Consider the following 25,211-nt stretch of genomic DNA (forward strand, 5'->3'; position numbering starts at 1 on the left):
TTTTTTTGTTCTTTTTTTTTATTCATCAATCAACTCTATATATATATACATACTCTATTCGTTCCAAAATTATAATGTTGTTCTATATTTAAAAAATATTAATATTATTAATGGTAGGTAAAAAATAAAGATAAATAATTTTTTTGTCTTTGTGAATATATTAGTGTAAAAAGTAGTGACAATTGTATAATAATAATAAAAAATATAGATAATTTTACGATGATATGATTATTTATGAAAATAACACTATTATTTTGGAACAAACAAAAATAGTAAATAAGATTATTGTATTGAGACGGAGGGAATACATTTTATCATAATTTTTTTAAAAAATCTTTTATAATGTGGGAATTCGTCGGCGCTATGTGCGGATAAATTTCCGTACGAATCTAATACTCTACCAATTAAACCCAATAAAATAAGTAAGATTAAACAAACATATAAATCAACTCAACATATATATATATATATACATATATACATTTTATCGTTTTTACATGTATGAATATAAATTATATATATTCCATTTATCATCGAAAATTATGGACGCTGAATTGTTAATAAATTTTTACAAAAATAAATAAAAAAAAAATCATTTCTTTTTATAATAAAAAATAGTACAAAAAAATAGTATTATTTTATTAAAAAAACAAAAATATTCTTTTATTACAGCAAAAAAATAAATATAGGGTATGTTTCTTTTGGTTGAGTTTGGTAAAATTTGATTTGGATTTGATTTAAAATAATGTTTGTTGAGATGTGTTGTGATTAAAAAAAATTTATTTTTTACTAAAACACATAGTTCAAATTGTAAAATTTGAAAAAATTAATTTAAAGGAACAGACCTAAATGATAAAAGAAAGTTTTTATCAAGTATAAATTTTACCAAATTTATATTTATTATATTAAATTAAAATATAAAAACTAAAAAATATATTGTATAAAATATTTATCAATTATTATTTAAATATAATATTTAAGAAAAATTATGTTAAAAGTAAATATATCTATTGTAGAGAGAAATAATAAGTTTGTTTCCCCAACTATTTATTTATTATACATAATTCACAAGATATATAATATGGTATATATACTATCATTTTACCACACGTAAATTTTCGATATAAAATATTATTTTTTATATTAATAATATAATTTTTCATAATTTATATCTCAATCCAAAATACTTAAAAAAAGAAAAAAAAAATTAAAAGAATAAAATCTATATCTATTAATTATTTTACTTTATAAATATCCAAACAATGAAATATGCAGACTTTGTTCTTTCTAATTTTTCCGCATATTTTTCTAAAAATTTAATATATTACACATATTCATTATTTTTATATTTTTTACACTATTCTCTATACTTCACATTAAAAATAAAAATAAAAAAACCTTTTTCCAAAAATCACACAAAAAAAACACACCCACATTTTTACAATTCTTATAAAAATATTATTTATAATATTTATTTTCATAAAAAAAAAATCATATCAAACAATTTATTTAAAAAGTTAAAACCAAAACACTTGTATCCACTAATTATTTCAATTTCAAAATACCATACATATTTTCTTAATTACTTTTTTTTTTAATATAAATAATATAATATTTATCTTTTATTTAAAATTCATTATAAATTTTATATTTAAAAAAAAAATAAAATCGAATAAAATACACCTAATTATTTATTTGGATCAAATGGGTAGTTGCGCCGCTTTGGCACTTTAGACTTTAGGTCCACCTAATAGCTAATGTGTGAGAGCCCATGAATTGAAAGCGACGCACGTGATATGGCACGTGCCTATCAATTATCTTAAATAAAAATGTCTAAAGTGTTTGTCAATGGATAATAAATATAATCATTGAATATTTTCATCTAAATTTCCCAACTCATTCATATACACTATAGTACAACTATTTAAGAATATATTTCCTTTTTTATATATAAAAATATAATTCTTGGAAAAGTAATATATAGATATATATTTATATTTTTTATAGTTATTTTTTGTTACTTGTCCCTACATTGTAAAAGATACCTAATATTACATACTTTGTTTTCAAAAGTAAATATAATTGTATATTCAAATAGGCGGCAGATCTGATTCGATCTGATCAACGTATATATATATATATATGTTAATATGAGTAACAATCGTATATTTATACATATCTCAACATATTTATAATACAATATATGTTATAATATTCCGTCAAATCAGCACTATACTGACTTGACCGAAACAAGTGATATAAGCTCATTCAAATAAATTGAAATTATATATATATATTCTAAAATTGGATACCCAATACAGAGTTTAACTTTTATTTTAAAAAACCCAACTCAAAAATTCTGTTTACAAAATAAATTCTTTGAATTAAAACAATAAATAATTAAATCAAGAAATTATCGCTTAAATTATTTGAATTTTTTTTTTAAAAAAATGAATCAAGATTATCGCTTAAATTATTGGAAATAATAACAAATGGTTAGTAACTTAATCAAGATTTTTTTTTTTTTTACTATTTAATTATCATTTTTATATTCTTAAATCTCCATGTCCTAATGCACTTTTAATAGAAGGATTAGATTGAACCACTATTTCTATCTGCAAATTATATACTCTATTTGTCCCGATCAAAGTTGCCGTTTACTTTTTTGCATATAAATTTTTAAATATTAGTATTATAATGGGTTGTAATGAAAAAGACGAAAATACCTCTATTAGTATTGTGTAATATTAAAGTAATGATATTTGTGTAATATAGTGTAAGTTGTAAGGGTATTTATTATGTTATGTAAGTAGTACAATTACTAAATTAAGAAACGATAACATTATTTTGGGACGAACGAAAATGAAAAATGATAACTTTTCAATGGGATTGAGGGAGTATATATATGTGTTTGTTTTTTTGGATTGTGATTTGAATAGTAAAAGATTTGAATTGAAAAAGTTATATAATGTGATATAAATAAGTATTGATGTAATGTTTTAAATGTAAAATTGATTTTTAGAATAATATATTTCCCCTGTCCGCTTCTAAGGGTCACATTTACTTTTTGCATCATTGTACTTAACAGTAAAAATATCTTTATATTTGTATAATTTATTACAAATATTATTTTATTAGTATTATAAAAAACTAATGGAAGTATTGTGCAATTTTTTTTAATTTGTATTTCGTTTTGATATAATTAATAATATTTAAATATTAACACGCAAAAGTAAATGGAACCCTTAGAATCAGACGGAGGTAGTAAAAAAACAAAAAATAGGTGTTTGATTTGACGTGTTTTGGGAGAAATTTGTATGAATAGTGTAAATTTTTTAAAATCCTTCAAACAAACACACTCTCAAATTCTTTAAGCTATTGATACAGAAATATGAGAGTAAAGAATAAAATTAAAGATAAAATAAATTCATTAGAAAAATGAGAATTAATTCTTTTATTTGATAAAATAGATAATTGTGTTGAAAAATATAATATAATATAGTTACATGGATGAATCGATCAAGATTAAATGATTTTATCTAGTAAAAATCAATGAAGAAATATTTTTGACAAATTTTAGTATATATTTTTTTTTAAAACTTACAACAATTAAATATTTGAATAATCAAATAAATTTTATGTTTTGTAACTTTGAAATAATATAAGTTTTATAAAACATTTTAACAATTAATAGTACAAAAATAAAAGAAGAAATATACTGCATCAATATTAATTTTTCTTAGGATGCATGTGAAAAAGAATTACAAATAGAAAAATAAAAATAATTTATTTTTCAAGTTTGAGTTATGTGACTTTAAAAAAAATAATTAATTTTCAAATTTAATTTATCTTATTTAAACAAACAATATAAATAGAAAAATGTGTTCGAACAAGATATTTAGAATGAAAAATCAGAGGTGACAAAGGGCTGGCCCGATAATACTTCCAGACCCGACAGGCATAGCCCGGCCCGGCCCATTTTAATATATTTTAATTCTAAAACAATCTAATAGAATATTTGTGTTAAGTTTGAAAATTGAACCAACTAATAGAGCCGGCAATGGTCGACTTGTATCGGGTTCGTGTCAAGTTGAATATTTTAAACGGGTTAAATTATTCAACCCGTTTATTATCGTATCGGGATTGGGTTGACCCATTTATTATCGTGTCGAGTTCGGATTGACTTGTGTTGACCCGTATACATAATTAAGTCAAATTTCTTGATTTAAATTAAATAATTTTTTGTTGTGTTGTCGTTAATTTTTATTGGTTTGAGCGTGAATTAGGTTGAATTATTTAAAATTGAATTTAGTTTAAATTAATTTGTGAGGAAATCATTAAATTATGATTATTTTACATGAACAATAATAAAATCAAACTATTAGACTATATTTTTATTTCTAACGTAAGTTCATTCATTAATATATTTATAATTTTTTAAAACAAATTATACTACCTCCGTCCACCGTCAATTTATCCATTTATTTTTTTATGTTAATATTTGAATATTAATTATTATATCAAAACGTAGTACAAATCAAAGAAAAATGACAAAAATATTTATATTGGTGTCTTATAATACTAATGTAATAACATATGTACAAAAAATTATACAAATATAAAGATATTTTTAATGTTAAAAACAATGGATAGATTGGCGGTGGACGGAGGTAGTATTTAACTTACAAATCGGGCGAGTCGGGCACAATCCGATCTTGATGGGCCCGGAGACGGCCGGTTCATATTCATGTTTGGCTAGGCACGGACACGGTTCGAATTTTTCTGGTATATTTTTTTAGGCTCAAACACGAGTTTTTTGTGCCGAATTCGGATTGAGTCTTTGGGTCGTGTTTACTTTTGACAGCTTTACGAATAATAAATTTTTTACGTTTGTCGTGAATAAGTATTCGTGTTTGGTGCGAATTTTTTGTATTATAGATTGAATACACCACATGTTTGTATATATTTCCTTCGTCCGCCTCTAAGGGTCACATTTACCTTTTGCGTCATTGTATTGAACGTTAAAAATATTCTTATATTTGCATAATTTTTTTTACAAATGTCCTCCTATTAGTATTATAAGACACTAATAGAAGTATTTTTGCAATTTTTTCTTGATTTGTATTACGTTTTGATGTAATAATTAATATTCAAAGATTAACACGCAAAAAGTAAATGAGACCCTTAAAACCGGACGAAAGTATTATTAATTAAATCCAATGGTTTTGATTATGTTGGTAATATTTCAGCCCGGGAATAGAGATGAAGATGATAAAGTCAATATTAATCGGCTTCCTGATATGGAAGTTGATGTTCAACGGGTCGGGACAATTCCAACACGGAGGCCACAACCAGTGGGGATTAGTGGCGGGGCCACATAGAGGCTTAGGGGATCTCGAGCTCCACGAACTATCGTCTCCGCCGTTACATCGATTATATTGTTGATTATATTCACCGTTTGTCTGATTTTATTCGATTAATCCTTACTATGTTAGTATTTTTAAATTGACTAAATAAGTCAAAATATACTCACTCTATCCCACCAGAATTGAACCATTTGATTATGAACACGGTATTTAAGGTAATGATATTTAATTAGTTAATAATAATGAGTTATAATATTATTATATTATTTTTTTTTATGTAATTAATAATATTTATAGTTTTAAAATAAATTTAATGTATATGATTAAAAAAATAAAATATATGTTTAAATATTTAAAAATTATATAGCAATAAAACAATATATGCAATATGAATATCGTTCTGTAGTCAATAAAATTTTTTATAATACAAGTAAGTAAATTTATTTATTTATTTATTTATTTTTTTAGGAGAGATATAGAAATAAAAGACTTTTGAATGGATCCTATGTCGTCATTTATGATGTTATATATTATGTAGTTAATTAAGTTGATTTATATTTGTTAAGTATGTTTTGATTTAATAATTTTTAGCCAAAACAGTATCAATTATGACGGGACCGAAGAAATATATTTTTATTATCGATTTTATTCAAAATGATAAAAATATTTAATTTGTCAACCTCAATAAAATTATTTAGCTTCCTCGACGGAATAACGCTGACAAGCACCAAAAACCTCTTCAAATATTGCACTATTGTATTTCATAATTAATTATCTCAAAATTATAAAAAAAAAAAAAAAAAAAAAAAACAAAAACAAACAAAGATTTCCCCTATCTGTAATCTAATTAATAAAGGACGATCAATTAGTGTTTTAATTATGATTAATATATTAATGCTTGAGTTTAATGTAAATTCCTTTGTAGGATGTTGTCCTACAACGTTGCCTTTTCTTTTTTTATGCAGTTATGATTATTATTGAGCAAATTGATAAATATCATATTTAATATTAAGTTTGTTTTTTTAGTATTTTTAATAAAATAATTCTCAAGAAATATTATTTTAAAAAAAGGTAAATTATATAACACTCCTTGTGTTTTAGTAAAAATGCACAAAACATCATGTGTTTTATTTATTGCGTGAAACTCTTTGTGTTAATGTAAAATTTGCACGAAACATCCTCCTTGTCCAAAACTGATATTTGGTTTTAAATAAAGACCTAAATTACGCAAATCTTATACAAATAAAAAATGCAAAATATCTTAAATAATTTTTTTAAACAAAATAAATAAATAATTAATTGATTAATCCTTTATTTTATAATTTTTTGAGACAAAATTGTTATCTGATTGTTATACAAACTATAAACGTAAGTGATTGATGAATTATTTATTTATTTATATTATTCAAAAAAAAATATTTAAGATGTTTTATGTTTTTATATATATAAAATTTGCTTAGTTTAAGTCTTTATTTAGAACAAATATCAGTTTTGAATAAGGAGTATTTCATACAAACTTTATATTAACACAATAAGGTTTTACATAATAAATAAAATATAGAGTATTTTGTGCATTTTTAGTAAAACACAAGGGGATATTATATAATTTACACTTTAAAAAAATTACAATATACGAGTAATATATATACTTCATGAATTTTTTTTTATAAAAGAGATTTATGTTTGATATGCTATTTCTTAATCTTATTTTATAAAGCAATTTAGATTTGTTTGTTTAATGTTATGATTTGATTTTTTATGTGCAGCCCGATAGTATAAAAAATAATATTTTATATTGAATATTGACTTTTGTAAAAGGATAAAATATACTTTTTTTCGTTCCTTAATAATTTATTTATTTTTTCATTTTGGTCATGTCTCATAACAAAGTATCAATTTCATTTTTTTTATAGTATCTATCTAACATTACAAATACCCTTACAATTTATAATATATTACACAAATGTCATCACCTTTATATCATACAATACTAATAATGTTAGTTGAGTCTTTTTATCTTTATTTCTACTACATTCGAATATAATATTAATATTTCTAAAATTCAGTATAAAAATAAACAGATAGATAAATAAGGGACGAAATAAATATAAAAAATAAGTGGCATACATACTTATAACACAACATCCTACAAATTAATTTTTATAATTTTTCAACATTTAAAAAAAAAAGCATAGTCCATACTTTATAATTTTTTTTTTGTCCATTTTTATTTTTTAAATAAAAATATACTCAAGTCCAGTTTCCAACATTAATTGGATTTCAAATTCCATTGCTTCTAATAAGCAAGGTTTTGTTTACGATACACGCCTTTATTTATTTGACACTATTCATTGTTTAAAAAATATTACATGAAATATATTTTTTTATCACAAAATATTTAATTAAATACTAATTTTTTACGTTTTTCAAACTTTTAAAATTCTAAAAACCTCAAAAAACCGCTATCTAAACAATAATTTCACAAAAACAAAAGCACTTTACCCTTACTTTATAAAAAATTTGTAGAAGTATAACTCAAACGGTCGAGCTCACTCGACATGCTTGAAAGTGAAATAAGTGTAGCTCAAATGGTCGAACTTTCTCTACATGTTCGAAATTGGAAGTTCGAATTTCATGGAGAGATACGAGTAAAAATAAAAAACAAACCTCTACGAAGAACTGGAAAGGCCAATCCATTTTTATTTATATAAGACCAACCCGTTTTATATGGGCCCATCCACACAAACAAACCCGGTCCATTATACTCCCTCCGTTCCAATGCAATAGTCTTGTTTATCATTTTTGTCTATCCCAAAATAATAATCTTATTTCCATAAATAACCATATCAGTATATCACTATAAAAACTACTCATATTTTTTCATTATTATTACACAATTGCCACTACTTTTTTCACTAATTCACTCACAATGAAAAAGAAGTCTTTTACCCGTACTTTTTACCTACTATCAATATAATATTAATATTTTTTAAATTTTATATCAAACACAACCGAGACAATAGTTCTGAGACGAAGGAAGTACCAAACTCAGCCCAGTTCAAGAGGCCCGAACATCACACAAAATCCAGCCCGGGTCAACACTTTAGCTCCACCTAGCCCATTAAGCAAAAGCTCAGCCCAATTTACTATAATGTATTTACCATTTTCTTTAAAAACAAAAGAAAAAAAAAATTAAAAACATTAAATTTACGAACTTATCAAAATTCAATTAATAATTCAATATTTCATTTATGAATTAATTACACGTGTGTTAGTTTTTGAGATCTTTCAAAAAATTTACTCCCTCCGTCCCATGTAATATGGGTGTATTACTGTCCCATGTAATATGGATGTATTACTGTAGACACGAGAATTTAGGTAAAGTATAATTAATAAATAATTAAGAAGTATATTAGTAAAAATAATTATTATTTAATAAAAATAATTATAGATTATTAACCTAAGTAAATAGTTTAATTAAAATTTAAAAATTATAAAATTTAAAATGTGATTAAAATACATAATTATATTTCCAAAAATAAAAAAAAAACAAATTAGGTGGACAAACTAAAATAAGAAATAGAGATAAATTATGTCGACGGGAATACTATTTAATCTTCAACCCAGCGCCGGATTTGGCGTTGCACTGCCCAAAAAACAGTGTTGCCTTAATATATATATATTTAAAGTTTTAAATTTTAACTTCGTACATTTATTTTTTATTTTTATAATTTTTTTTAAAAAGTATTTTAATTATAAAAATAAAAAATTGTTTAAAATAATAAAAAAAATTTAATATTTAAATAATAATAATAAAAAATAGAGTTATTGATTGTGGCGAGGAGTTAAAACTAGATAAATAAAATTGATGGATTGAATATAACCTTAGTAAATTTTTTTTTTCTCCAAAAAAATATCAAATTAATTACATATTTTATTATTTTTTATATTATATTAAAAATAAATTTTATATTTAAAATATCACATTAACAACTACACCTATTTATATCACTGTACAACTATTTCAACTCAATTTTTACTATTAAGATATCAAATCCAAAAATCCAAACCTCCAAACAAACTCACCTCAAAACTACTGAAACCTCGAAATTCACAATACTACAAGGTAAGTAGAGTCTGTAGAAATTTACTGCTAGACTAAATGGACATAAAATAGCTTATAACATAAATTACCAAAAGAACAAAAAATCTTACCACGAGAGGTTTTAGGAAGTAACAAAATCTCTTCACCTCTAGTTTCTTCGACTCCGGTTGCGCCGGGAAGATACAACGGTCCATCCATCTACAACTTCGGGTGCTTGGCTGCGGCTATCAGTATCACCGCTGGTTGTGGCCGTCGTATTAGGGATTGGTTCGCCCTGTTGAACATCAACTTCCATATCCGAAGGCCGGTTAATGTTGACTTCATCATCTTCACTCTCTTCATCATCATTCCCGGGCTGAAATATCACCAAACTAATCAAAACCCACTCAACTTAGTTCAATCTACAATACAAAAGAGTCGCACCAAACACGAATGTTTATTCACAACAAACGTCCAAAACTTAATTTTCATTTTAAACATCATGTCCAACGCATTTTTCATTTACAATGGTGGTTCTATCTAATCCATCTAATGAAAATGTTTGGATAGTTTTCATATTATGGTATTGTATAAATGTAGAAAATTTCAACCATTGGGTAACTTGGTCTCGGATCTCAATACGGAAGTTGAATAAAACTAGTTGAAAATATGTACAGCTAAGCATAAGATATTAAAGGGTTCAATAATCTTGGGATAAAAATTCAAGCACAATGTAGTCATGTTTACCTGTTTGACATAAGTCAGACTCGGAGCATTTGATCTCTTCAATTTTTCGATCGAGTCAAAGTTACCTTGTACACATTCTTCATGCATCACCAACAACTTTTCTGCCACCTGGTATGACAGAATTTTGTTAGATCCATGAACAAACTAGTGAAAAAAATACTAATAATAAGATGACCGTGAAAATAAAAATATAAATAAAAATGAATACCCATGGTGTTCAACAAGCCCGATGAATAATAGTTCTCTAAGTTAAATATTCTGAAAGCACAATGTGGCAAATGTTTTATGATACAATTCCTCAGTTGCTTAGGCTTAATATAAGATGCTCCCGAGTACATAAGGACACAATTTGAAAAATGTTTCCCAATACACTTTGTCAGTTGCTTAAGCTTAGCATAAGTTATTCTCAAGTATATAAAAGAACAATGTGGCAAATGTTTACTATACAATTCGTCAGTTGTTTAAGCTTAATATAACACTCCGGAGTACATAAAAGGCACAGTGTGGCAAAGGTTTGCTAATACAAATCATAAGTTTCTTAAGCTTACGTTAGTTGTATAATTTGTTAGTTGCTTAAGCTTAAAATAAGATATGCCCGAGTATACACGACAGGAGTATGCAGCACACACAAATCTTTATTTTCAGTAGCTAGCTTTAGGCACAAAAAATAATAAATATCTCTATAACAAACTTCCCAATTCAAACAAACGTAAAATACTAAGCAGTCTGCCTTGGCTTCAAAGTTCAATCAATTGACAAAACAAACACTAAATCTTGAAGCACATACAGATCCGTTATCACACTAATACAGAAAGTGCTTCAGGATTACATTACTAATTCAAATTTTTTCAAAATTATACATTATTAAATCGAAATTTGTACACATCAGATTCATATACCATATAAGTTTTCCCAGACCTAGTTGATTGTTGTTTCGGGAAATATAGAAAATGAAGAACAAGCATAATCTATATTGATAACTTGATATACGTGAAGCTCACATCTATTTGTCGATAGGTCATACCTCCTCAATGCTTCCATCATCTATCACGGTGTTGAGAGAAAGAACGGACTCTTCAAGCATATCCTCCAAATCTTCAATGTATACTTGCTCTAGGGCCAAAAACAAAAAGTACAAATTGAGAACACAAGTTTAGGGTATATCAAGTTTTTAGCACAACTAAGTTGAGACAAATTAGGGACGGATTGAAATATAAAGAAAGAAAGACCAAATTCAATAGCACTGGAAATTAAATTCAATTGCATCAAAACTCGCATACTAAATACATTGAACTTACAAGCACAAATCAAATCCAAAGCCATAGACAAATTCCAAATAGCAGTTTGCAAATTCCGATTCATGCAATAAAGCTAAAACTCAGTGAGCAAAAATTCAAATTTGTTCACTACAACAAAGGACACCATCGTGTCCACCAACACGCTATCAAAAGAACATCTAGTCCATACCTTTGGATTGGGTGAGGAGATAGCATAATTGTTGGCCGAGCTGCTGAGCCTTTTGCGACGAATCTCGGCCGCCCCACTCATTCTCCACGGCCATCCGGAGGGCCGCCCATCGAGATAGCACCAAGTTAATTCCGTCCTGCAGCTGCGCTGCTGCTTCCGCCGTCAGTCCACGATCCATCCTTGAGCTCTTCGCTACAGCCAATTTCTGCAAACCTCGATGGATTTCAATATATACATATATTCTAGATCTCACAGGGCGCACAAGTGCTTTGTAATGTAAGATTAGTATGCATTATCAGAAATATAGTATGAATATATATATTTCATAATTTTGGTAACATGTATAGTTACATCAAGAGATTCACTTATATTTTTATTACTAAAATTGATTAGTTGATACCAGCAATGAGCCTTAATTTGCTTGATAAAGAAAAGTTCCAATGCCTTGCTTCTGTATTTCACCCAACGTGTAATATTATTAGCAGCCATTGGAGAGTACAATGCAAATAAAATTAAAAAATTTCATAGGTCCATTTTGACAACAATAATGGAGCTGCCAAGAAATATATAATATTAAACACCTAATGAAATGACTTGGCGGATGCCCGTGCAAACAAAAACGTTGTATGACTTCATAAATGGATGAGTCTAATCTGACAAGGAAAAAAAAGAAAAACTATTTGGAAAAATTCAACAGGTATAACAATGTGTGCCACATTGTAGAATTGTAATGCCGATCCCATGGCGTGGCAAATTCTTCTAAAATTAATATAACTCATTAAACTCTTTCACATCTCTAAAAATAATAGACACTAAAAAAATCAAAAAGTATTATAATCTATTATAAGCCTCACAAACCGTAACAAAAAGCCCGATAATGCAACATAAATCAACTACAAGCAGCTACAACATGTCCTACTCCAGCATCAAGGCTTAAAATTATGTAATAAACCACAATCAACCTATGTAAACACATCGGAAACTCATATCTTAGCCCAATAAAATGGATAAATGCAAACGCCAAACAATTCTTCTTGAATTCTAGCTAGACAAGCATTAAGTCTTGTTCCGATGGTATACAAGTATACAACATACCATAGCTAAATGACATAAGAATATCTTTAACGAACATGCTTATGCTCTAGGTACACACTTGTTTCTAAGGAATTAAAGATTTCAAATCAAACATTTATTTTTTAATTTTTAAACTATTATACTAAGATCAATTTTATATTCAAAATATAACATCTTACAGCTATTTCAATTGAAGATTTTTACAATTCAAACTAAAACAAAAAAAATCCAAACCCCCAAACAAACACACAAGTGTAAATACAAGTGAAATGTTTTCATCAAATTAACAAAACAAAAGCCAAATCTGACAACCCATTCATAAAAGACTAATTTCCAACTAAAATATGCTTGCTCTTAAATTGCATAAAATCAAACAGGAAGATGATTATAAGAAGGTAAATCAGTTCCTAGACGAATAATGCATATTTTCAGCTCTGAAAGGTAAATATATCTTCCAACTAACTACCCAATACCACCAATCCAAGCCAATTCGTGTAAAACTGAAAATTTTATAAACGAAAGGAAAGAAACAAACATTATTAATAAATATTCCCTCACCTACGATAATAAACAAACAGATGAATCAAAATATGGCAAAGGAGTGGGAGGAGGATACGGTGCTTGATGTTCACCGAACCAAAACCCAACTTTTTCGATTCCAATAATCTTGAAACCGTGAACCGACTCTCTTCAACAATAAATACATAAATTGAACTTACCGGCGGTCAATTTGATCCCCTTTCGAAGAGCAGCACGGAAACGGCGAAGGAGAAGGAAACGATGAAGAAAGAGAATAAGATATTCGGCGGCTGCGCAGAGGTTACACAGGGCAAAGGTGCAGATTTGAAAATTACTAGAGGATAATTATGTAATTTCAAGTAGCAAAAAGTACTGCATATATAAACCGGAATATCAGGGTCTGTTTCTTCGAAAAAAAAATATATATGCTGTCATTTTGTAGACAATAAAATTTTTATAATATAAATAAATAAATGTTGTCATTTTTTATTTTTGTCTGTCCCAAGATTATTATTTCTTAATTTAGTAATTGTGCATAACATAATAAATACTCTTTCAATTTACGCTATATTATACAGATATCATTGCTTTTATATTACACAATACTAATAGGGGTATTTTCATCTTTTTCACTGCAATATATTATAATACTAATATTTAAAAATCTACATGCAAAAGGTAAACGATAACCTTGCACCTGGACGGAGAGAGTATATATATTGGGCATAATATAAATTTATAATCAAATTATACAATATAAAATTTATCAATTAAATTTAATACACATTTATATTATTTTATTAATTATCCATCAAATTAATACACATCAAAACTCTCCAAACTCCAACCAAACCCAAATACCAAAGGAATAACAAAATTCAAATTCATCCCAAAATTTAAATAAAAATCAAACCCAAACGCAAATTTCTCCAAACCCCCCTAAAGAAATGCACCCCTTAAGGCTAAGGTATAGAGTGTGTTTGTTCGAAAGATTGAATTTTGAATTGAGATTTGAATAATAAAAAGTTTGAATTGTAATATTTGTAAATAGATGTTGATGTGATGTTTTGAATATAAAATTAATTTTTCATATAATATAAAAAATAAAAAATAAGTGTTTAATTTAATGTCTTTGGAAAAAAAATTTGGATGAATACTATATTTTTGGAGAAATTCTCCAAACACACACTCATAGGGTGTTTTTGTTTGGGGATTGGATTTTAAATATACTATTCATCCCATTTTTTTTTCAAAAATATCAAATTAAACATCTATTTTTTATTTTTTATATTATACTAAAAACTAATTTTACATTCAAAACATCGTATTAACGCTTATTTATATCCTATCATACGACTATTTAAATTAAAATTTTTACTATTCAAACCTCAATTCAAAATTCAAATCCTAAATCAAACACACCCTTAGTGTATAAAAAATATATGGAAATTAAATGGGCCTGGCCCAAGATGATTAAGACCCAAAATTATAGCTGCTGAATATGGGCCTATTTTTTTTGTGTGTCTTAATATAGATGCGACTATTTATATATTCAATTAAAAATAAATACGTATGCTTGGTTTGGAAGCTTTTTGATGTGTTTCTTTAAAAGATTTTTTTTTTTTTAATTGTATTTTCTCTTCGTCTATTAAATAAATATTTATTTATTTTTTGCGTATTAAATTTTAAATATTAATATTATTTATACATTGTACAAATCAAGAAAAAAATATAATAATATTTTTATTAGTATTATATAATACAAATATAATATTTCCTCTATCCCTTAATAATCTATTCATTTTTTTATATTGGTCCGTCTCATAATAAAGTATTTATTTATTTTTATAGTAATTGTACTATTTACCTAACGTTACAAATACCCTTCCAATTTACAATATATTACACAAATGTCATTACGTTTATATAATACAATACTAATAGGGTTAATGTTTTTTTACCTTTATTTTTTTTTATTCTAATATAATACTAATATTTTTAAAATTTTCATCTAAAAAAATTGAATATATAAATATACGACGGAGGAAGTAACATTCTAAGAGTCAAGTATAATAATCCAAAAAGTAAATAAATACGTTATTAAGAAATAGAATGAGTATTTGAATTTTGTATTTCTCATTTTTTATTTATTTATAAAATATCTTCTTATACATTATTAAAATACAAAATCTAAACTAAATCTTTTTAAACCAAACCCAACAAACACACTTAACAATATTTTTTGAGATTTTTTAAAATTATTTTATTATACAATATTTACTATTTTTTATAAGTTATTTTCTTAGCCGCGATTACTATGTTGAAGGGTGGGGGACGACAACGGGGTGGATTTGGAACGGGTTCTATAGTTCCTGGACCGCCTTGTTAAAAGAAATATTGGGTCTGCTTCTGCAAGTCCCGGGCAAAATAACTATGCAAAACCGGACCGACAATTAATGCAGCTTGCAGCAAAAGCTGCAATATAATTTTTTTTTAAATATTTATTTAATATTTATAATAATTATACAGTAACAAAAATATATATAATATATATTTCGAGAATAAAATTTTCTATAATAGAAATAAATAAAAATAAAAAATATATATGTTGGGTATAATATAAATTCATAATCAAATCATATAATATAAATTTTATCAATTAAACTTAATACACATTATATTATTTTATTCATTATCTATCAAATCAATACACATCAAAACTCTCCAAACCCAAACCGAACCTAAACACAAAAGAAACATCAAAATTCAAACTCATCCAAAAATTCAAATAAAACCTAAATAAAAACTCAAATTTTCTCAAACTCCCCTAAAGAAACACATCCATTATGTCTAGGATACGCCCTGCCTAGCTTGCTTCAGTCTGGCCTCAGGACCCGCCACACTCCAAATCCTCCGCGTTCGGGGCCAACCTGACAAACATATACTCCCTCCGTTCCCTATTACTTATAAGTGTGAATTACTATTCCACTTAGTACCAATTGATTTTAAGTTGAAATTCCTTCTTAACATGGTTTAAATTTTTTAAGATTATCATCTTTTGGAGTATTAAATATTGCCCCACATAGTAATAATGTAGGAACTTCATATTACTCATAAGAGTGAACTATTCCATTTAGTACCAATTTGTATTAAGTTGGAACCTCGATCACTGACCTTCTTAACATAGAGGATCTAATTCCTATATCAAAGTAGATTTCCCGGGAAAAATAGGGAACAATATTTATTTTCCGAGGGCTCAATTTCACATCATGTATTCAATAAGCAAACAAAGATACTATCCCGGATCGGAGTGAAGGTTTTCAACCTAAGCGACGAGTCTCAATCTTTTTAAAAACTTTTGGATCGATGCCCCTGAAGGACTTATAGGCTATTCTTGAGCCATATATTGGTTATTGCATAAAATGATTGTGTAACATTAGTTACCTCAAGCCAAAACTACCATTCGATTTCTTTTCCCTTTTATTCTCTTGAGTTTAAGAATTTGGTTATTTATATGTCGATGTTGAGTGTTAAATAAATATTTTACCTAAAAATTTAAGCTTTAATGGGATAAGAATCATTAATAATTTTATAGCCCACCAACATTGAGAATGTGCATAAATGCACCAAAATCATTCATGATTTGTGATTGCGCTTGATAGTGTGATTAAGAATGCGCATAAATGGCATCGATTAGTCCTTCGCCTTCTTTTGAGGTTTTTAAAATAAATATCCTAAGTCAAGTAAGTTTTTCAAAATCTAAACCTCAAAGTAGTTTCAAAACTATTTCATTTTTCAACATATTGAGTTCAATATATATATATATACATACATATATATATATTTCTCAATGGTTGACAAGCAGGGCTGATGCTTTGTGTCATTTTCTCAATTTATGTTTTACAGTCATCTCAAGATAAATTGACAAGGAAATGAATAGCTATAATAATTGTACAAATGTTCTTCTATTAGTATTATAAGACTATTGTTGGGATATGAAGCCTGATTATATCCTAAAATCTAGGGATATAATTTGGATATTATATTTTAGATTTTGGAGATATGATTTGGATATTATTGTCAAAGACTTAGGCTATAAATATCCATGTATTCTCACTTTAACATGTGCCTGCGTATTTTATAGTAAAATTCCTGGCTTGGCAGCGCCCCCAGACGTAGATCATCGTGATCGAACTGGGTTACCAAATTCTTGTGTTCTTTTGTCCTTGTTATTTCATCTTGATTTCCTGAAATTTTCATAACAAGTGGTATCAGAGCCTAGTTCGTTGATAGGGTGGATTGAGAGGAATCGGACGTTGGATCGTTGTGGGAATCCCTTGTGACCTGCGGAGGTGCCTTGTGTCGAAAGTCTCCTGGCGGTGTTGGGTCGGTCCCGACTGGTAGGTCAGGCAGCGAGTCCCTTTGTGATAGGCGGTGCAAGGTTGGCAGGGAAGGATAAGGGTTTCGGAAAACGCAGCGGAGGAGATATCCGATGTGCTCTCATATCAAGTGAACCTTGGTTTGTTTGTGGGAGTTAAGATGGGTGATCGTCATGTTGTCAAGGTATTCGATGGTATGAACTTCGATTTCTGAAATATGCTGATAGAAGATTACATGTATGGTAAAGATCTAGATGCGGTATTGAAGGAGAAATTCGAAGACATGGATGAAGCCGAATACAAGAAGATCGACAGGAAGACGATGAGTGCGGTTCGACTAACCCTTTGGGAGAATGTCTCGACTGAATTTAGATTTGAGGCAAAAGGAAAGGGTGAAGATCAAGAATGGTCAAAGTTGAAGCCGAAGAATAAGGACAATGAAGATGCAAGTCAAGTGGTATATTGAAACTGCAAGGGGCACTTGAAACGACAGTGTAGGGCGCCGGAGAAGGATCAGGGTTCAGCAAACGCAACGGAGGAGATATCCGATGCGCTGATTCTGAGCGTCAGCAGTCCAATGGAGTCATGGATTTTGGTCGAGCGTCATTCTACTCATGCAGTGATTCGAGAATCATGGAATCCTATACCACAGGTAATTTTGGTGTTGTCTATCAGTTCATTAACTTACATATGAAAGATAAAATAATCTTTACATGTATTAATAAGTCCTACTAGTAACTTAAAATTCAAATTTTCATTGAACTATGCACCAAAAGTAATCATCGAATACTTTTACAGGGTCAGATGTAGTGTTATTATTATTATTATTATTATACCACATAAATAACTAGAACTAGCAAAAATTGACACCACACGACAATTCGATACGAATTTAATACAAAATAATTGAATTTGGATCAAAATTTTCAATCGGATAATATATACGGATTGATACGAACCCAACATGATAATAAACAAATCGAGTCATGGTTAAGACTCTCAACTCGAATCCGATACGACAATCCGAATTTAATTTTGTATACGAGTCAACACGGATCAACATGGACCCGATAAGATAATAAATAGGCGAGTTAGAATATTCAACCCATTTAAAATATTCAACCAACATGAATCAACTTATTACCAGCTTTATAAGTACCATTTCACTAGTTGCGGACACAGTTAGAATTATTTTTTTAATAAAATATGTATTACATTGTAACTCAATTTACAATCAAAATATCTTGTTGCTCAACATTAAATTCAAACTTTCATCTACACCTCGCTAACTTGCAACCAAACACATCCACTTATACAATACATTTCTTACATTATTCATGATATTCTTTTACACAATTCAATATCAAACTCCTTCAATTACTTCATCTAATCAATCAGTTACAACAACATAGCAACAACAACAATAACAATAGCAATAAAATAATAATAATAATAATTTATATTTTAATTAGGAGAATTCAATATTGGTGGTGTTATTACAACCTAACCTCAGGCTTATGAGCAGCAAAAATGGGCATATTTTAATTCATTTAGCTATCTAATTTTTATTTTTTTTCCGTGAGAATCTGCAACCGCTACTTTTCGTGTGCGCTCTAGATAAACCACCGGTCAAGCTTAATAGCCTGCAAATTATATCCGACAAAACAAGTCATACTAAGCGAACTATGTGCGGCAGACAAGATCGGAAGACGTAGGAATTTGAACCCATGACTTCACGGTAACACCTTACAAGTTCACCTGTCTAATGGTTTTCGTCTTTCATCATATCATGTGCAAAAATAATACCCTTTTTGAAATATAGTGCAAGCAATTTTCGTGGGAAAGAAAAATTGCCCATAAACAAAAATGAAACAAAAACAGCTTAAACAATTATATCCGCTCCTTAAAAATTATATACATCGATAATTACCTGCCAGATTTTCCTCTAAGGTAACTTGTGGCGCATCCTCCTCCCAGAATGATTTCATCGACTTCACCTCTTAGGAATGGATTCATCGACCCTTTCATGCTACATGAGCGTTTTCCCAAAAAAAAAAAAAAGGACGTATTTAGAGATCAAAACTACAACACTTTATAGCAACAACAAAATAGTTTGTTTACTTCCGACAAAATAATGTTCATTTGTTTGTGTTTGTATTTGCATAGAGTAGCATTGCATCTAATATCTATTTTTATATTCAAAAAATTGTATCCAAACACCAATTTTCATTGCATCAATATTGCAATGGGATCAATATTGCATTTGATAACTTTAAATAATGGCATACCTTTTATCTCCGAGGCCCTGCAGCCGATGCCTTCTGAGGACGATCATCTGTCCCATTATCATCAATGGTGCTAGCATCTTCTGCGGCAGAGCCTTCTTCATCGAAGGATAAAAATATCGGGTCAAGGTTGGGCTTTCCATCTTTGGTACCTTTCTTGAAGCTGTCTTTGATTCCACTATAATCTAAATTCTGCAGAATAGTCGGGACAGATTTACCGTCCTTGCTAATGACTCCAAGTTCCAGGTCTATCTTGCCATTCGACTTCAGAGTGTCCACACCAAATTTTCTACTTATGGATGCCATACTAGAATAGTCTTCTTCGGCCACCCATTCCCGGAAATTGACAAGTGAAGGCACTGTCCTTGAGAAACATATTTCCTTCAAGTTCTTGAGCATTCCTCGATTATATGGATTTTCTTTCTTGTCATAACGATACCGGAAGTTCTCATATGTTGTCTGTACAATCATCAAACTAATTTTAGTGTTACAACAATACATCAAAATAGAACTGCATCAAGGTCTTGAAATTTAATTACAAATAATACCAAATATCTTTATCACTATCAAAGATCCTCAATAGTTATTGATTATTTATAACAATAATTTAAAGTGTCTATTGATAATTGATATTTAAAACAAGTTATGAAACTCCTTTTTGTTGTTTGTCTTTTTGGGTTTTTTACAAAATTTTATAACTAATCTTTTCTACTTAACTTATTAGCTTTTAATTTAAAGGCTAATATTTAATCGATAGTAGAAAAGTAATATTAGTATAAATTTAATAAAAATAAAATCTACAACGATACATCTATATACATATATATACACACAACACAGTCAACGCTATATATATAATTACAGACAACACACGAATAATATCCATTTAGGCCAGTTAGCTAAAGTAACTTATATTTAAAAACATTATGTATATAAATACAAGCAACACATCATTAATGTTTACTCACACATAATTAACATCCATTCAACACATTTGATAAAATAACTTTAGAATATTCAAACACCACTCTGCATATAGATTATAGATACAAATAGTAAATTGTTAATATTTAATCAGCAATTTATATAAATAGAAACGACACATGGTAACATCGAGTCAACAATTATACATACTACATACAAAATATATGTAAAATTACTAACTTATAGTGCGTTTGGTTACCGGTTGGAATTTGAGTTGGAAGTCATTTATTTAATTACTATTTGATTTATGATGTACTATATATATAGGATTAAAATTTTTTAAAATATCTATTTAATCATTTTAATAACTATATTTTAATAAAATAGTTACAATATAAATATCATTTCATAGAGAATAAAATTTTATATAATTCAAATAAATAAAAAAATATAAATATTTGTTTATGATTAATATAAATTAATTTACAAATAAACGAAGAGTTTCGAATATATATTTATCAAAAAGAGGTATAAAAATAGAAGATTTTAAATGAATTTTGAGCGGGTCTCGTATGATTTAATATTTTGAATAAGAAATTGAGAGCATAGTGCCAACTTTGATTGGAATGCCAACCAAACAGAGCCTTAGAAGTAGAAGGTTTTGCAAATAGCTTCTTGCACTTTTTTTCAAACAAAAGCACACTCTAATATGAAAATAGTTCTATATGTCAATCACGGAAGTTTGCTAACCTGGTTGGTGCAAATTAGGTAGAAGTGAAAGACGCTAAGCCCGCCAACAAACCACACCGAAATGAAGCAGTAGATTATTAGCACAACCGATACCATATCCCTTGACATGGATCTCCATATGCGGCCTGGTTCTCTTAGGAGGTTCATCCAAGAAAATATGAAAACGTATAAGCACAAGATTGTCGATGTTGATACAAACAAATAGAATGTGCGGTAGTTTCGCTGCAACAAAACATCAACCAGGCAAACATTAGTCGCAGATCCAACAAAATCAAGGAAATCAAAATCCCAAAAGTCAAGAGTGAAGTACTGCTACAGATAACCAATATATGCATACAAACACAACCAAATTATCCTCCATGAAATGGTTCGGTTTTAACAAAACCCAAAATTATTAAAAGAGGTAGATTACACTATTTTAAGAAAACTATCTATCGAATATTTGTAGTTCATGAAAATAATTTATACTTCACCCTAAATTATACTCCCTACATCCGGTATAATTATGTCGAGTCTTTTTAGTTGTACACTTAGGGTGTGTTCGTTTGAGGGATTTTGTGGGATTTCTACTATTCCCACAAAATTTTTCCTCCAAAAACATCAAATCAAACATTTATTTTTCATTTTTTATATTATACTAAAAAAAATCAATTTTACATTCAAAACATCACATCAATTCTTATTTATATCACATCATACAACTATTCAAATTCAAAATTTTTACTATTCAAATCCCAACCCAAAATCCAAACCCTCAAACAAACACACCCTAAATTTGTACATAATCCATATATAGTAAAGAACATGCCAAAACAACATAAAACCCACCTATGGTTTATGAAAATTGCGTAAAACCCCTATTGTTTTAACACTACTTTAGACTTCCCTGTGTTAACTTTCATTCCGTCATTAGTTAACAGCAATTGCTCTACGCGCATTTTAACTGTGAAGGTAATTCAGAAACTGCATAACTACTAAATCACTATTAACAAAAGAGGGGATTAAATGCATGGTCTTTGAAACTATAAGGATTTTGACGCAATTTCAAAACAATAAGAGGCATTCGTGTAATTTTCATAAACCAAAGTGGTTTTTATGCTATTTTTCCAAAAATTCTTTAACCATGCATTATTTTAATACCCTTATTTTAGTTAATAATAATCATTTTTCATTACTTTTTTCTACTTACCCTACAACGTTTTTTAACACTCCCTTAATAAATTCTCATAATACATCTACTTACTTTTTACTTCACATATATATTACTATCTCCGTCCGGCTCTAAATGTCTCATTTACTTTTTGCGTGTTAATCTTTGAATATTAATTATTATATCAAAACGTAGTACAAATTAAGAGAAAATGGTCAAAATACTTCAATTAGTGTTTTATAATATTATTATAATAATATTTGTGCTAAAAATTATACAAATATAAAAATATTTTTAATGTTAAAGCACAATGATACAAAAGGTAAATAGGACCCTTAGAGCCGGACAGAGGAAATGTAATATTAATATTTTTTAGTCTCCATTCCAACGAAAGTGGCGTAAGTAACCTAGACAGAAAGAGTATAATTCTCAACTAAACATCTAGCAAAATTCCCCACATACGATATACCGGAAAATTTAACATATCCATAATAAAAGTGTCGGAAACCTTACAACGCCGATACACTGGCCCACCCAAGGACAGTGATGATCAAACCTCTGGACGCAGTTATTGCAGATGGAGCAATGAGAAGCTCGGGGAGGGCGATACAACAAACAAGTATCACAGAACTTCACTTTCACCGTGTGGCCATTCACAATAACATCCTTTGTTCTCGGGATCCGAAGGTCGAGACTTGCACTGCTGATCCAATCCATAGATCCCAAGAATTCGGACACATTGTCGCATTCCGGGAGCTGTGTGCTCCTAGGAATGATTCCGGGATTTGTCGCAGAAGTCATGTACAGAAAAATCAAGTCCTGTCAAACACAAACCACGAGAATAAGTTCTACCGATCATTTTTGACATTGTTATCCTAAATTTCAACTCACCAATACTGTTAGGACAACTCCTACTATCAATACGATACGCCCATACAACTCGTCAACTTTTGGGATCCTTAGAAGCATCGATATACAAAATGTTACGGCGGGCACCCCTATCAAGAAGGTCGACAAAACAACGGACCCGCCGTCGGGACCAAAGATCAACCTCCCACCACATATAAATTTCTGAAGAATTAAGCAACACCATGGAAATGATCATTCAACTTTTTTAAACACAAGATAATATGCACTTCCAATTGCTAAATTATTGAATTCTTCACTTTAAATGAACCATAATCACAATGCTAAAACCATAATTGCAAAACAAAAATGAAGATCAATCAGAGGGAAATGAAACAATCCAATTGATAAGAAACCCTAAATTGAAGAACTTTCATAAAACGGGGAAAGCATAAACATTCGATAATCGGAATTGAAGATAAAACATAACAAACAAAATTAGGTGAAAAAGAGGGGAAGAAATGCTTGCATTGCGACCCTTCCAAACTCTGTAAAGCCTCGTCTTTGATCTAGAAGATTCGACGGATTGGGAGGGCGGATCAAAACCTTGATTTTGAAGCCCACCCATCATCGTAGAACTAATTGATTACTTCACGATCGCCGTCGGCGTTTCTTCCGTCAGTCAATTCGCCTGAAATCGGCGTTTTCCGTTTCGCATTCGAAACAACCTTGTTGTGATCTGTCCGATGATGGGTGAGACAATACCAAGATTTTTGTCAAAGGGGCCAACAAATTTGAGTCATGGACAGGAAGTAATATGCGTAAATATGGTTTCTCAATATCGGCCCCTCTTTCTAGGGTTAATTTGGCAAAATTGGCTACCCCATACCCACCCCTGCTCTCCGATTCTCCCACCCTCTCGAAATAGCTTCGAAGATTTGCACAATCCAAGCGGTTTTTACGGATACGAATAATGATTGGATTGCTGCAATGAATTTCGCCATCCGCGCGCACTGCCATGCTTGTCGTCGATGATGAATTTCAATTTTGGATTTGAAGAACACTTACAGTCGCATGACTGATGAGACAACAACGTCGTTATCGGTTTAATGTACCCAACGGGCCGGCCGGTCCGGGACAGACACGTTTGATCTAGGTCCATTTACGCCTTGATTCAAACTGAACCCGGTTCCCTTTAACGATGTTTTATAATTATTTTTGGGAAAAAAATTATTTTGATTTCATCGTAAATCATGAATAAGGTTTTTATTTCTAAACCTTTCTTAACATAATAAATACTCTTTCACTTACTTTCATATTATATCATACTAATAGGGTATTTTTGTCTTTTACACTACAATTTAATATAATACTAATATTTAAAAATCTACGTGCAAAAACCAAATATCAATCCTTCAAGGGGAAAAATATTTTTGTCTTTTGTCCATTTTTGTTTGTTGTTATACATTGTGAATTTGTTTATTTACTATTTTGATTTAAATTTTTTTTTTTTTTTAATGTAAGGGATAAAAATTTGCAAACAAACCCTATGTATAATATAAGGGAAAAAAATAAAAAATGATCCTAATATATTACTTCTTCCATTCAGATTACGATGTG

General features: G+C 28.8%; 2 protein-coding genes across 4 annotated transcripts; both read right to left on the bottom strand.

The window, feature by feature from the left end:
• Positions 1-9,382: 9,382 nt before the first annotated feature.
• LOC127256812 (uncharacterized) lies at positions 9,383-13,596 on the bottom strand. Of its 2 annotated transcripts, XM_051283020.1 has the most exons (6): positions 13,458-13,568; positions 12,065-12,115; positions 11,665-11,869; positions 11,222-11,310; positions 10,198-10,305; positions 9,383-9,826 (listed from the first exon to the last, which is right to left on the bottom strand). In XM_051283020.1, exons 3-6 carry the CDS (start codon positions 11,840-11,842, stop codon positions 9,620-9,622), a joined length of 582 nt encoding a protein of 193 aa, XP_051138977.1. In that variant the 5' UTR covers positions 11,843-11,869; positions 12,065-12,115; positions 13,458-13,568; the 3' UTR covers positions 9,383-9,619. The 2 variants fall into 2 exon arrangements, with proteins under 2 accessions (XP_051138977.1, XP_051138976.1); XM_051283019.1 differs by lacking the exon at positions 12,065-12,115 and having other exon boundaries at positions 9,384-9,826; positions 13,458-13,596.
• A 5,249-nt stretch (positions 13,597-18,845) lies between these two features.
• On the bottom strand, positions 18,846-24,667 carry LOC127256762 (probable protein S-acyltransferase 1). 2 transcript variants are annotated; one of them, XM_051282937.1, is made up of 7 exons: positions 24,121-24,666; positions 23,637-23,816; positions 23,259-23,564; positions 21,596-21,817; positions 19,925-20,380; positions 19,567-19,665; positions 18,849-19,279 (listed from the first exon to the last, which is right to left on the bottom strand). In XM_051282937.1, exons 1-5 carry the CDS (start codon positions 24,220-24,222, stop codon positions 19,928-19,930), a joined length of 1,263 nt encoding a protein of 420 aa, XP_051138894.1. In that variant the 5' UTR covers positions 24,223-24,666; the 3' UTR covers positions 18,849-19,279; positions 19,567-19,665; positions 19,925-19,927. The 2 variants fall into 2 exon arrangements, with proteins under 2 accessions (XP_051138895.1, XP_051138894.1); XM_051282938.1 differs by lacking the exon at positions 23,637-23,816 and having other exon boundaries at positions 18,846-19,279; positions 24,121-24,667.
• Positions 24,668-25,211: the final 544 nt, after the last annotated feature.

This window comes from Andrographis paniculata, unplaced genomic scaffold, assembly GCF_009805555.1.
Source record: "Andrographis paniculata isolate CXL003 unplaced genomic scaffold, ASM980555v1 Contig56END, whole genome shotgun sequence".
Taxonomy (NCBI): Eukaryota; Viridiplantae; Streptophyta; class Magnoliopsida; order Lamiales; family Acanthaceae; genus Andrographis; species Andrographis paniculata.

Coding starts and splice junctions, on each gene's coding strand:
- LOC127256812 (XM_051283020.1), bottom strand. CDS start 11,842: ATGGATCGTGGACTGACGGCGGAAGCAGCAGCGCAGCTGCAGGACGGA. Junction 11,311..11,664: donor TCTCCTCACCCAATCCAAAG/GTATGGACTAGA, acceptor TTTTGGCCCTAG/AGCAAGTATACATTGAAGAT. Junction 10,306..11,221: donor ATGATGGAAGCATTGAGGAG/GTATGACCTATC, acceptor CTGTCATACCAG/GTGGCAGAAAAGTTGTTGGT.
- LOC127256762 (XM_051282937.1), bottom strand. CDS start 24,222: ATGATGGGTGGGCTTCAAAATCAAGGTTTTGATCCGCCCTCCCAATCC. Junction 23,817..24,120: donor GAGTTTGGAAGGGTCGCAAT/GCAAGCATTTCT, acceptor TTAATTCTTCAG/AAATTTATATGTGGTGGGAG. Junction 23,565..23,636: donor GAGTTGTCCTAACAGTATTG/GTGAGTTGAAAT, acceptor TGTGTTTGACAG/GACTTGATTTTTCTGTACAT.